Genomic DNA, 13,695 nt, shown 5'->3' on the forward strand with positions numbered 1-13,695 from the left:
TCTCTCGTGGTTTTTACTTTACCCAGAAGACGAGCACCAGGAGTGTGGTTGTTGAAACGAGATCGACTCCATGGCTAGGTGTAAGAAGGCTTTTGATGTGTCTTGGGCTGTCTGACATCTTGTATATCATCATCACATTCATTGCGGTAGGTCAAATTTAGACATTTCCGAAAATGGGATTAGATGAGCGGATACGCAGATAAGATGAACATCTAGTCAACTAAATGTTGGATTCCACACATGGTAATATGGCATTCACCGTTTGGTTTCCATGGGTCGGGATTTGATCATTATTATTAATAAAGTGGAAAATTGTCATTTCGGTCCAACAGCCTCTTTTTTAATAGAGTGCGGTCCGATCATTAAAGTTATATGTATCCATCCGGTCCCAAAAAGATCTACATGCTTGTTAGCCTAGACCAAGAATTCGCACGGTCGATAATTAGATTGGCAAGGCAGGCTAGTTAGCATGTATGTGGGAACAACTGGCCCTATGAACTCGGTTGCAAACTTGGGCTTCTGACTGGATCGAGAGTACGAATATACGGACCCAAGTAATTGGGATGAAGGAAAAGAAAATGAGTTACATCCTATTGCATTCATGAAGGGCATCGGCAGGGAAGCAAATGTACTAAAGAACTGGCTCTATGATGCAACGACAATCCGCAAATCGTTCCACAAGGAGTAGATAGAGTGAAAGACTGAGGTAATCATGCTGTTCAGCCAAGATCACTGATAGTTGTACCAGTCTCGAGCCAGTCTAAGCCCTCTGATGCACTGATCAAGCACACCCGCAAATCGACCTAAACGAGCTTTCCCTCAACTATGTTGGTAGGATGTCAAAAGACATAGCCATTCAGGGTCATGCTCGGTAACCTGCCAGTTACAAAATATTCAAAGTACAGTGGCTTGAGTGGCCTCATTTTCCAACGAGTTTTATTGCAGCTAAACCGGAAGTGGAGGATCTAATGCTGCTTCAACTCTCAAGAACTCTCAAATGCATACTAATCTTATCTAGGACAGAGGCAGCCGAGACAATCTGTTTCCAAAAACATGTATGCTTCTCCCATCTGCAGGCAGCCGAATCTCCGACTGTTATCTGAAAAAAGTATCAATCTTGATCTCGACTCGATGGCCCAAGAATAACACGAAAGCAAGCAAGTAGACAAAGCTAAAGTAACGTAACGCATTGCAACAAGTAGAACGACCGATCGACCATTCTGTAGCCCGGCCTCGATGATGTATCTAGCAAGGCATTATTTTCATGCTGATTTCCCCAGTTCCCTATTTTCATTCATCTGACCAGACTTAACTGCGGGTCTAAACATGTGGTCCACTCAGAAATGCCATAATAAAGTACAGTACCGTACCGCACAGCCCTGAACCCTTAGAATATTGTTATAGTGCTGTTTGTTATCTGGGGTGTGGTTCCTACTGGCCTATCCTAATAGCCGTTTCCTACTGTCCTAAGTTCCAACGTCGCTACTGAACTACTCAAGGCTGTGCGCGCTTTTTTTTATCGTCATCCCTCTCGCATTTGGTTGGGGATGTCTTGAATGACTGGTTGAAAAAGTAAGATTGATCTGATTTTAATACCCAAATAGCGGGTAAATTGGTGATTTTGCGCGTCAATGGCAAAGGATACCACCTGGCACCTAGCTACCTAGTCTCGAACCAATTAATATGTGGATGAGATAATGGAAGTGATTAGTGGACAAGTAAAAAAACAATTATAAGCTTTCAGACGCTAGAACGGTCCCTATGTCTTTTTAATTCTTGCAGCGTGTTTGCTAGTAACCTTCCCTTGCGGAGACTCGGAGTACAGTCATCCAACACGTTTGCCCTCTAGAATGCTATTCCCCATGACCAGCTACTAATTGATTCGAGTGATGATTCTTGAAACACTGGGTTGCAAATATCAAATACAAATCCGAGTTCCATTAACAACGTGCTTTCCGACAGGGCAACCATGTTATCTCTGGTCCACACAGCGTTCCGGTTCCGGTACGATCATACATCCGGGATATGAGAAATATCTACTCTACGATCGACTCTTAGGAAGTATTGTACGGATCTTCCGTACATGGTAAGGGTAATGGTGGAGTCAGATACTTTTACTTAGACGTCCCTGAGTTTCTCGCGAACTTCCCAAAATTGAGCGTGGTGTCGTAGCGGGACCCCTTACGGATAAGAACCACATTATCTGATGGTGAAAGATATCCCAACATTGGAGAGCACATTCCCAGGTCAGTCAACGGCCTCAGCGCTCACTTTAAACGGGATCAAATTACGAGATGGCCCAAAAAAGATACTCATATCATATCACAACCAATCGTTGTCAGATCTATCTGACAACAATGACAAGGCTTAGTCTTTCATTTTGTCCTCTTCCTCAAGACCCTGGGACGAATGGACCCCTGAGCCTGCTCTATACCATCAAATGTAGCAACTTGAAGTGTTGTCTCGCAAACCTTCTGTTGGAAATACCAATTCCAGTCAGTTAAATACATTCTACTTTTTCAGCTGCAGCTTCAAACAATCTTTGGGGTCGTTAGCTCTTCTAAACGAGGAACTAAAAAATCATACAGTCATTTCGATTATACTAACTTGCCCCATACAATAACAAAACCTCCACTTGCTCTTCCCCATATTACTTTCCACTCTTAACCTAATTTATTCAACCTACTTGCCGTTATAATAGAGCAGAGTCAGCAAAATATCCTTGCTTCTGAGTAACTTTTTATTACCTTTATATCGGACCTCGACCAGTGCGTCTCCTGCGGTTGGCTTATACGACAGGGGTACCACCGATTTGAACTTCCATGGGGTTTAACCCCCCTGCTTCATTTTCTGACTAGTTATGTCTGCCAACCTAGACTGCCGCAACCCTGGTGAGTTGCAGCATCCCATTAAAGCCGCTATATTTATATATATTTATTGAAAAGAACGGCAACTCTTGGAAATCTGCCTTGCAATACTTAGATGCTCGTGGTCTTCCTTTATCTTCCTCGAAAGAACAAGAAATATACAGTTCATCTACCACCCTACATCCTTCAATCTTCCTAGTATTTGAATTTCAGCTATTCTTGTAGCTTCATATTGCATCTTTAACCTTTCACATCCTGCTGGATATCACTCCCAAAGCTCCCCAGACTCCCAATTCCTTCAGGTTTATCTTCGCCACGGTCCAAGTCCTCGTTCTCCATAGTCATCGCCTCAGATTCTGCATGAAATATCACATCAAATTTCAGGGATTTTTATTACACATCTCTAAGTCGTGATCTATCAGTACCTGGCACCATAAGCCTTCACTCGAGTCACACTTCTAGCCTCCAACTGTTACATTAGCTATTTGCTCCTTCCGTCACTTCTCTCCTTCTCCTAATATCTCGTCTCTATTCTTATAAACACTATGGAGTTGACACCTCAATCCACTCGTTCCCCAACACCGCCTTTCACATTCTCAGGCAACTCACAGCCACTCTTTGAATATCCTTCACCGGCTCAAAGTGACTCGAGGTACAGATCAACGGATTCTATTCAAGGCTTAGGACTCTATTCTTGCTCTATTCCAGGATCTCCACCAGCAATGGACAATCAGGATGTTAGCTCAGAATCAGGAGGCTCATCGTCTATGACCACCAACCACTGGGCAGATACGCCTTTACAACACCGTGATTCGCCCAGGTCATCAAGATCAACACCTAACATCCTTTCCGCGGAGTATGATCCCTTTGCCTCCTATAATCCGGCAGTATCAGCTCCTTTTACTTCTGATATATATACTACTTCCCAAACTACCGAAACATCCATTCTTCCAGCTTCTCCACTTCACTCCAGCAGTACCTCTCATCGCTCTTCACTGTCTTCTGCACCACCTTCAGAGATCTTTACTCAAGCACGATCAATACCTTCTTATACTCCACGTATCAAGATGGAAGACCATCCAGAATATGCTCCAAATAGTGATTCTTTCACACTAGGCTCCCCTCACAATGGCCACAGTCAGTATGTGGGTGCGACGAACACTTATCTAGGAACCCTCGAGACTTCATACTACGACCAATCACCATGGAGACAAAAGGTTGAATACACTTCCACTGACTTGCCACCATTCTCGGCTCTGCAAATCCCGACTTATGACAGACGATCCGAAAGTCAGGATAGATCACCATCACAAGATTTTCGACGTCCAAGCGTAGTAGCAAGGACCAGGGGACCTCGAAAGCTCACCACCAAGGAAGATGCAAACTTCCAATGTCGCGTTAAAGGATGTGGAAAGCTTTTCGGTCGTAGTTACAATTACAAGGCGCATCTAGAAACTCATGATGCAGACCGAGAGTATCCATTTCCATGTACTGTGGACAACTGTACCAAAAAATTTGTGCGGAAGACAGACCTTCAACGCCACAACCAGAGTGTTCACATGAAGCAACGAAATCATAAATGTGACTATTGCAGCAGATACTTTGCAAGGAAAGACACACTGAGAAGGTACGCCTCCCTCCTACTCTATATCCTCACTGTCCCCACAAACTAACAACTACAATAGACACATGGAAGATGGTTGTTCTAAACGCTTTGATATCGAAACTGTTGATTTCAGACCTCAGAACTACGCTATGGACAACGATGCCATGGATACATTAAAGCTAGTGCTTCCACCCCATCCAGATCAGATGGTACGAAATCCATCTTACATTCAGAACTCCCACTATTCATCACCCCCACACAGCGGAAGCTCCGGTCATGTACCTCATGATACTATGGTCAGCCCGCTTACATCAGCCTCATCAGGGGGTCCATATCTAATGACGACAAGCTCGGAACATCATAATCATGAGCCTATATGGCATACTCAGTAGATTTTACCATCATTACTGATTGGCGCAAGGGAGGATATTTGGGAACAGTTACGACGAGAAGGATACCAAATTTTCGAGAGGATTTGAAGAATGTTTCATACCGTTTTCATTTTCATCAGAACCTTACACGGGATATTGCAAAAATACGAAAAAAAGTCACCTAGACTTTCGATAGCTCAGCTCGTCGGTTCAAACTCATCAGTCATCATCAGTCATCAATCATAAATGAATAATTCCAGAAAAAAAAACGACGTGCATACGCGGATGTCAGATGTCAGCACGAACCTGCATTTTTGGTATCATATTGTACCACCGCACTATTCATTACGCATGTAAACTACCACACTAAAAGATTCTTCCGGTTCAAATCCAAACCATTACATTTCTTCCTACGCCAAAGAAAAATCATTAGGTTGGGTGTCGCTGATGGTTTCACAACCGGGTGTACGATGCACGACTGGCCGCACGAATGCGAGATTTGGGAGATGAATGCTGAGCGCTCGTTCACGCGTCCATTGGGAGGTGCAGTCGTGATGCTGGCTGCCTCGCCTTGCATTGCATCGGGTCAACTGTTCCCTTTTCCCCCTTTCCTACTTGCTTGGTTGTGTTGCGTTGCTTTGCGGTTTGTGATTATACTCGGTGTCATTTTGGGGAAATTTTCCACCCTTTTTTTGGGTTTGCAATTTAAGATTTGCGAAATCCCGATGGTTTGGATTCGAACCTCGGTCGCTTTCAATATCAATTCATCACATGTACTTTTACAAACAGTTGGGTGGATCTTCTTGGGAGTGGGATCTCGATGTTGTCCATCAACTAATTGTTTTGGTCGTTTTATTTTCTTCTTTGGCAATCTTGTTTTTTAACTTCTCTTTTGTTCACCCTTTTTATATTTTCTTCTGCGTACGAATACCCTTTTCAAATTCTATAATCTCGCCATCAGCGGGATACAACATCACACAAACGGTCGGTCGGCACTGGGAAATAAAGGGTTGGTAGGATGATGGATGGATTGATGGATGAAAAGAAAAACGGCTTGGGCTTTGGTAGGCAAGGCCAAGGTCATGCATTCATTTGGGAATATGCGCGATGGATTCGGAAGCGAGATGATTTTAAACGGCACGAGAAACATGGGATTGGGCTAATGGCATTGGATGGAAAAAACATGATGATGAATGCTGGATCTCTTCAATTTTTGATATCAATCTCTATTTTTTATTTTTTATTTCTTTCCTTACTATATGTATGAATCAGAGCTGAGTTATGTGATATGGCACACTACATAGAGAGATTTCTATTTTTCCGCCTTTTGCAACTGCTAAAAAATTTAGTGAAGGGAAAGGATGTTTACAAGCGAGTTGAAGCTGGGAGCCGAATTACAATCTAGAGATTGTTAGTTGCACAGATCAAATAGATGAGATAAGATGACATAGAAAAACAAAAAGTTCGTTTTGAATTGACACCTGAGTTGAATTATTTGCCTTACCTGAACAACCATTATGGAATTTTCGTTTGCCTTGTTTTGAGTTCTCTCGGTGGACCTATTCGATTTTGCATTGCGAATTAGATGGTGTATCATGTATGCCCCTTTCAGCTGTCTGGGTTATCGTACCGGGAGTTGGAATAAATTTCCATTCTCTCAAGATCATTGGGCACCTCGTGAAATCCCGATTGGGGACATGATTCTGAATTCGGAATTCAATTATTCACATGATGGGAATTATTTGTATTTCGTTGTGTGGTTGTTGGTAAGAAGCTTGGGCTATTAGATATAAACTGGATGTGATTTAGCTTATTGGCTACTCAACTATCTAATCGCTAGGTTCAATGGAACCATGGTCATTGCTGCTTAGAATGATGGATGTGATTAGGGCGGCAGGTACGAAATGAGGCTACTGCTGACTTATATGATGGGGCTAGTGGGTACAAAACTTAGGTATGATCGAATATGAATAGCTCACGAATATATGAATGCTAGGGTAGGGGTGGAGATGTAAGTAAGAAAGGGAGAACATTATGCCGGGTCGATGGGTTGGATTGGAGGGTGTGCGGTAAGCGAGAATCGCAGGGGTATCAGCAGGGCAAAAGTGACTGGGAAGTGGTGGCCGGGGAGGAACAAAGGTACTTGCCGTATGTACAAGTAGATGTATTACCATGACTTGATGAGAAATTGGAAATAGAAACAACATATCAGATGGGAAATGATTTTGGACCGACTAGAGCGAATAAAGAAGGTAAGAGCAAAAGATCAGGGCATGTCCCCTCTCCTTGTGGGTTGATCATACGTTTTTTTTTGTTGCTTTGAAGGGTGCTTACACGGTAATGACTATAAATCTGGCATCGATACCGCTTGAATGGATTGGCCATCTATTGGCTGAAAATCCAAGCTGTTGGTTGCTGAAAAGATGGTCATTGGTCGGAAGGCTAAATTTCAAATAGGACGCATACCCTTGCGTCTTTCAAAACCAAGGGGCCAAAAGTTAACCCCGCAATGAAAACCGGTCCGGTCGGAGACGGGGTAGATGGCTGCGCGTGTTCTCGGCAGGGGAAGTATTGGTATTTTAAGCGCGCGCATTTTACCCTAAGATTGATGTGTTGTCTTTCGATTTGTTAGATATGTCAAATGTAATGTTGGTTCTACTGCTGGCCGTCAACATGGCTAGTTTCGGCTGACAATGTTGATCATTTGCACATCGAGATGCAATTGATAAGGGGAGCTCCCGTGGAGTCCCTTCTTGATAGACGAGGCTAATTGTACGGAGTAATACCATGAAATGTAATTTGAACTAGGATGTTCACATCTATGCACAAGGGAGCCACCAAATTCATGATAACCATGACCCATGATTGTCATACATGATGCATGTACAACCGTTACATTCTGGCCCGTTTTTTACTTATCATGCTCGTGGCAACGTTGTCCGATATCCTGCTTGTTATGATGGTACGTACTGTGGTGTACTTCGCTTCCGTACATTGGGTTGCGTTTTCACCCACACTCCGAAAGAATGGCGCTACGCCGAGTACTGCGAAGAACGCTATTTCTGTGTTGTTCTTGATTGAAGGTTTCAGAAGCTTTTGAAACAAACGTCCTTGGAGGTTGAGATCCGATTATACAAGCCAACAAGCCAAGAAGTAATCTAACCAGATGATATCGCAACGGATATCACGGCAATGGTACGCTACTAAATGGCGGCTACAATCAAGAGCATCTCGCCTAGTAGTTGAATCTTGCGATAGACGCTTTGATCTCCTATGGGAGATCATCGTTGATGCCTGCTATTAATCTCCTCTGAGCTTGTTTCTTCCTTATGACGCTAAAAACAATCCCAGAATGACATCCATGATGTTCTGGACGATAGTGGAGAACTCAGGGTATCAACGGGATATATCGTTCGATTGATAGTGGCAAGTAAAAAATCATGGAGAATGATAGACGAGGACTGGGTTGTGATCGTTCAGATGAGTATTAGATACCTTTGTAAAAAATAATTGATCTCACTTCGAATCTCAAGTGTCCACCATCACACTCTCCATCCGTTTCCCCCGCCGAGTAGTAAATGGTTAATAATATACGAGGACCTTGCAAAAGTTACTTTAGTGGTGCTCTTTCGGTAACTCCTTTCTAACAAAGTACTGGGTACTACACGATACCTGGGTTCGAGATGTAACGTGCATCATCTCTCTCTATAGATTTGGGTTGAGAATAGGTGAAAAAATGGAAAGATAACTGTGCAATCATGGGTCGTGTCTTGGCCGACTTCACAGAACGTATCAACAAGTTTCCTCAGTAGATAGCAAGAAACTATTCGGACTTATTCCCTTGATATTATGTCATATCTCATGATCATCTCATTCAAAATAGAAGGTGTGTGTGCTTGAAATGTTATGTTGTACATGGGCAACGAGAAAACCACTGTGATTCTTACTGAATATCGGGGTGATTGTTCCCCGACGCTAAGACACCCATCGTCTAATTCGGGGCATTCTCCGTTCCATTACTACATTACACCCAGTCTCATTCCAGCCCATTACATTACGTCTTTCTATTCTTATACCAATGTCCATTCTATGGTCACCACTCACATTGGCTGATTATCTAGTTCTTACTATGCATCAATTCTATTGTGTATTGTTGGCATGTTGGGAGGATATTGCGGGACACCTTCTCATTGGTCAAGTCTACGAACTGCAATGTAAGTAAGCAATCTCACAAATAATCCCACACATCGATATAGGACAACGGCAGTTGTTTGATTCGCACAGCAACAATGCCTACTATCAAAAGCTGACTGGCTGACGGGGGTTTGATCTTGTCTCATCTCATCTCATCTCATCTAAAATGCGGACCAGAATTCTATAACCCATGATCTAAGCCGACAGCCCCATATACATCTATCTGCCTTGGCCCCCACATGATCAACCACTAGCCTTACATAATGCTTGATATTCAAGATGTACCTTTCGTGTGTACGAACGAACGCACTGCGCTGAAATTCTCCACCTAAGGTTGGTAGTTAGAATGCGGCAGTGCGAGCTGTAGAAAAGTCTTCAACAGTTGAAGATCGTTTCATGTGTCGACAAAGCCCCAGAGAGCCAATTTATTCCCCTTGCTAAGTCGTTATACATTTGTCTGCTTGTAATTTTACGTACACTAAAATCTGCCAAAACACGTTTTGAGAAAACGTGGATGACACGCTCTTGTTATTCTGCAAGGTTCAGAAACCTGGTCAACCTTCTGGTAGGAGCAATGAGCCACCAAAGTTAGACGACTTCCGCCCCTCCATCACACCCATCACACCTATCAAACCCTTCGATCATCGATTCCTTCAAGTATCCTTCCACTTGATTGACTTCAAGCATCATTCACCACTGCTACCTAAGCTACGTTGTCATGCATTTCCGGATAAGCTACCTAGAAGATCTCTCCTTGTTCATCAGAAGATAATAGCTATCATTATCACCAATCTATATATTTGATACCTCTAATTTCATAATTCCGCACTCGGAATGATTTCGGAGTTGAATTCCCCGTCGGGTTCTTCGGGTTCTTCAAAGAATGATCGTTTTTAGATCGAAGCCAGTTAAGGCGGCGCAGAATCCTAAAAATATCTCTACCAAAGATCTCACAGCATCGTTCCGTTCCGCGAGGCACAGTCTGCACTGAAATGGCAGTAGAGCCCATGGCTACACGCCATATGCAGTCCCAGTGATTGCGCATCTTCAGCGCCTAACAAATCCCTCCAAGTGGAGTATCGCGGCAAGTCAAACAAGATCTTCCAGCATTATGCAGCCGGTGGAACACCTACACACACACACCAAATCGTATATGCCAGTGTTGATGTGCATCTGAATATTTTTAGAGACCAAGTGGACACTCTTGTTTCAAAAAGCATTCTGGGCCCCAAAAACTGCACAATGAGATAAACAATGGAAAGGGGCCTTAAATTTCAGTTTTCCAGAGAAATGGTCTGTCCAATAGGAGAAAGATTTTAATATTGTGCCTCTTTAGTTTTCCAAGGATTATCTGCACTCGTGGAAAGTTTCAGCCATTGCTTGTTTGGGACTCATCAGCAGTGCATCAGGAGTCATAAGCCAATTCTGGGTCTTGAATGTTACTATTCCTAATGAATATTACTAAAATTCTCGGTTCATTTCCTATTCTGTATCTTGAACTTAGACGACCCAATGCGAAGCCGAGGAGAGATCCTATGTAGCTGCTTTTTGAGCGAATCATCTTCAACACAAATCTGCTTTGGCTTCAAATCATCTGCTCAAATCCAGACAATGAGGTTTTCACTAGTTTGGTTCCGCTGCAACATTGGAAGTCGTTTGTTCAACCAATAACAGCTCAGGCTGACTAGAATTTCAGTGTCTCGAGTTGCCCCAGTCTAGCCTCTCCTTATCAGCCGAACATCCATGAATGAAATCCTTCTACTCATATGACCCGAGTGGTTTCTTGCCACTTATTACGTGCTTCCTCATTTTGAATTGTCCAACGGTTCTCCAGCTGTAGCCTATCAAGTAGCCATTCGCACCTACCTCCAAGCCAGTGCCCCGTTATGCGATCCGATATGTCGAGACCCTGTAGACATTCATCACTCAAATAAAGCTGAACTGTGTCAGAATACAAATTTCACCCCGTTAGTCTCACCGAAGTCGCCGGTAAGTTAAGTCGATGGGCTGGTAGTCGCCGAGAAGAAAAGCAACGGAATTACTCCGAGACACCTCATATACGCATCCAATACCATGTGAGTATTACATACAGCGTAAGTAAAACAATCATTCAATACAAGGGCATAGAGTGATATGTTTACCACATGCCTAGTAGAGTCCCAGATTGTTTCAATTCGGTGCAGCATGGTAAAGACTGGCTGTTGATCACGGGATTACAGAGGACAAAAGCTGCGCGACACCCACTCTGCAACACCATAAATTTCGCAAATATTCCCAAAAATAATAATCATACATTTCCATGTAAACTGGTAAAAGCTGTCTCTTATCGTGCTGGCTCGTCTCACAATCAGGCTTCCAACAATGTATCTAGATTCTGTTCGTTCACAGGGGAAGCACCGGAACCACTCCCGGCTCTCACTGAAGCTTTTCATTTCTTCAGAAAAATAAGCTGCATCAAGTGTGCTTCGTTATCCAGATAATGATTCGAAAGGTTGCCAATTTTCCTTGCCCGAGAACAGGCAGTGAGATGCCGGTGTAGGCAACAATCTACAAACCCCTCCGGTTTATGTAAGTACCTAGTTCATACATATCAACGAACCACACTATACGATAGGCACTCGGGGAAGATAGAAAGTCTACATGTGAGTTCCGGAGCTCAAGGCCTTGATCTTATCAGAAGAATATGTACCCAATACAATGTAATCTTCGCTTCCGCGAAGTTGGGTCTATGCAATGCACGAGGTACGAATGGTACGCTGACTTCTGCAATGTCCCCTGGATTTGGCTTTACTATTAGTGTACATTTCACACGTTTGTGGACTGTCATGGTGAGAAATAGTCGGGTACAGCGTGGAAGGATTAGTATTTTGATAGCAAAGTACTTGCCCAGAGTATCCAGTAGGTCGGACTGCAATGTCACAATCAACAACGTTGAACTATTCAAACCCTTTCAAATATTGGAACTATTTTAGATCAATAGTTTTTATTAATTAGTCTCTTCGACATCATGAGCTTATAAAAGTAAAAGCAATTGTTTTAGAGCATCGAAACTAACAGTCGAGATTAGATTATGACTAGACTCCTTGAGAGTAACAAGAAAACTTACCTAGACCTGTTAAAGCCCGACTTCGGAATTTGGTCGGCGATGGGTAAACTTTTCCATTCTTTCAAAATTCGCTATAAGTGATGATGTCGTATTATCGAAAATTGGAATCACCTACGACAGTTCGAATTGTGCTGCCTAAGGAGCGAGAGCGAAAGAGAACATGTTCAAAGTGGCGATCAGGAGAGGGACTAGGGTTTCTGCAAAGTTTTGCTTGAAAACACTGGTTCTCGTGTAGAATATGCAGTTCCTCGTCTGAAATTGCTGAGAATAGTATCTCGGCTCCCAGAAATGGGGGTGTATATCTTCGCCAAAAGAACCCGAGTTTGGGGAATAGTAGCGAGGATGATGACGATAATACTCTCTTCTCTGCTACTCTTGAATAGAATGGCTGTATACTCGTAAAGTCATTCGGATCTTAAAATCTGTGAAGCTTACGAGTCTCATTTTAATCTTTGGCTTTGAGTATCGTTACATCAAATTCTGTATCTCTTTCTCTGCCCTCATGCTCATCTCGTTGACTCGATAATGCAAATTCCAGAGCTGTTCTATTGCTGAGTGGGAACTGATCGCCCTCGTCATCCTTATGCATTTGCGTTCGGCATGCCAGTACTACAATATGTGCCTATTTTAGGTCGTGGTTTTGTTTATTAGAAATCATAACCTATGCTTCGGACTCAAAGAAATTGTTGAATACATGGGATATAGATAGCAGAGTCATTGCATTAGTATTGCATCACTCAGAAGGGAGGCCTTAAGCCCTCTGATCTCGTAGATGCCCCGCGAAAATACTAAGCATGCGAATATATTTGAGCGTTAAACAGTTCTTAGGAAAGGGAACGTGTGGTCTTTCGGAGGAAATAGATACTATATGGCTTGTCCTAGGGAAAAGAAGACCTCTATATAAGAGTTTAGGCCCTGGCTTATCACACATTAAACGAAAACACATCAAAGACCCTCATTTCTTCAACTTTTAAACTATATATTAATTCAATCAATTTACAAATTAAATTTATAAAAATGATATATAAAATTGAAAATTATTAAAATGATTCAAAAAAACAAATGAAATATTTTTCTTCATTTTTTTTTGATAAAGTTATAGATTCTTAAAGTTGAAAGTATTAAAAATTTGAAAAAAAGTGGTTTTTTTATATAGAAAAAGTGTTATATATTATAAATTTTGAAAAATTTCAACTTTAAAAACTTATAACTTTATTAATTTTTATAATTTCAAGGAACTATTTCAATCGAATATTCTTTATATAATTATTTCTTATATATATAATTTTCAAATCAATTCTTTAAATAATTAAAGAATTATGAAAATAATTAATTTATATAAAAAAACAGTATTTTTGTGAGGATTTTGTCACAAAAAAGGGTGGTGTGTGATAAGCCGGGGCCTCAATTCTTACATAAACAAGCTCTCTCTTGTTTTACCTAGCTTATACTAAAAGCTATATCCTATCTTGCTATACCAAACCACCAGCTTCCAGAGAAAATAAACCAATATTCACAGCTCCAGAAGGCAAACATGGTTGGCTCATGCGT

The 13,695-nt window shown here is 42.1% G+C and overlaps 1 protein-coding gene across 1 annotated transcript; it reads left to right on the forward strand.

Moving 5' to 3' along the window:
* Positions 1–3,412: 3,412 nt before the first annotated feature.
* EAF01_010710 (uncharacterized protein) lies at positions 3,413–4,865 on the forward strand (the record flags this gene model as incomplete). The annotated part of the gene is made up of 2 exons (XM_038918967.1): positions 3,413–4,494; positions 4,553–4,865. 2 exons carry the CDS (start codon positions 3,413–3,415, stop codon positions 4,863–4,865), a joined length of 1,395 nt encoding a protein of 464 aa, XP_038765670.1.
* Between the last annotated feature and the right edge of the window lie 8,830 nt (positions 4,866–13,695).

The sequence above is a fragment of the Botrytis porri genome (genome assembly GCF_014898465.1).
Source record: "Botrytis porri strain MUCL 3234 chromosome Unknown BPOR_017, whole genome shotgun sequence".
Classification (NCBI taxonomy): Eukaryota; Fungi; Ascomycota; class Leotiomycetes; order Helotiales; family Sclerotiniaceae; genus Botrytis; species Botrytis porri.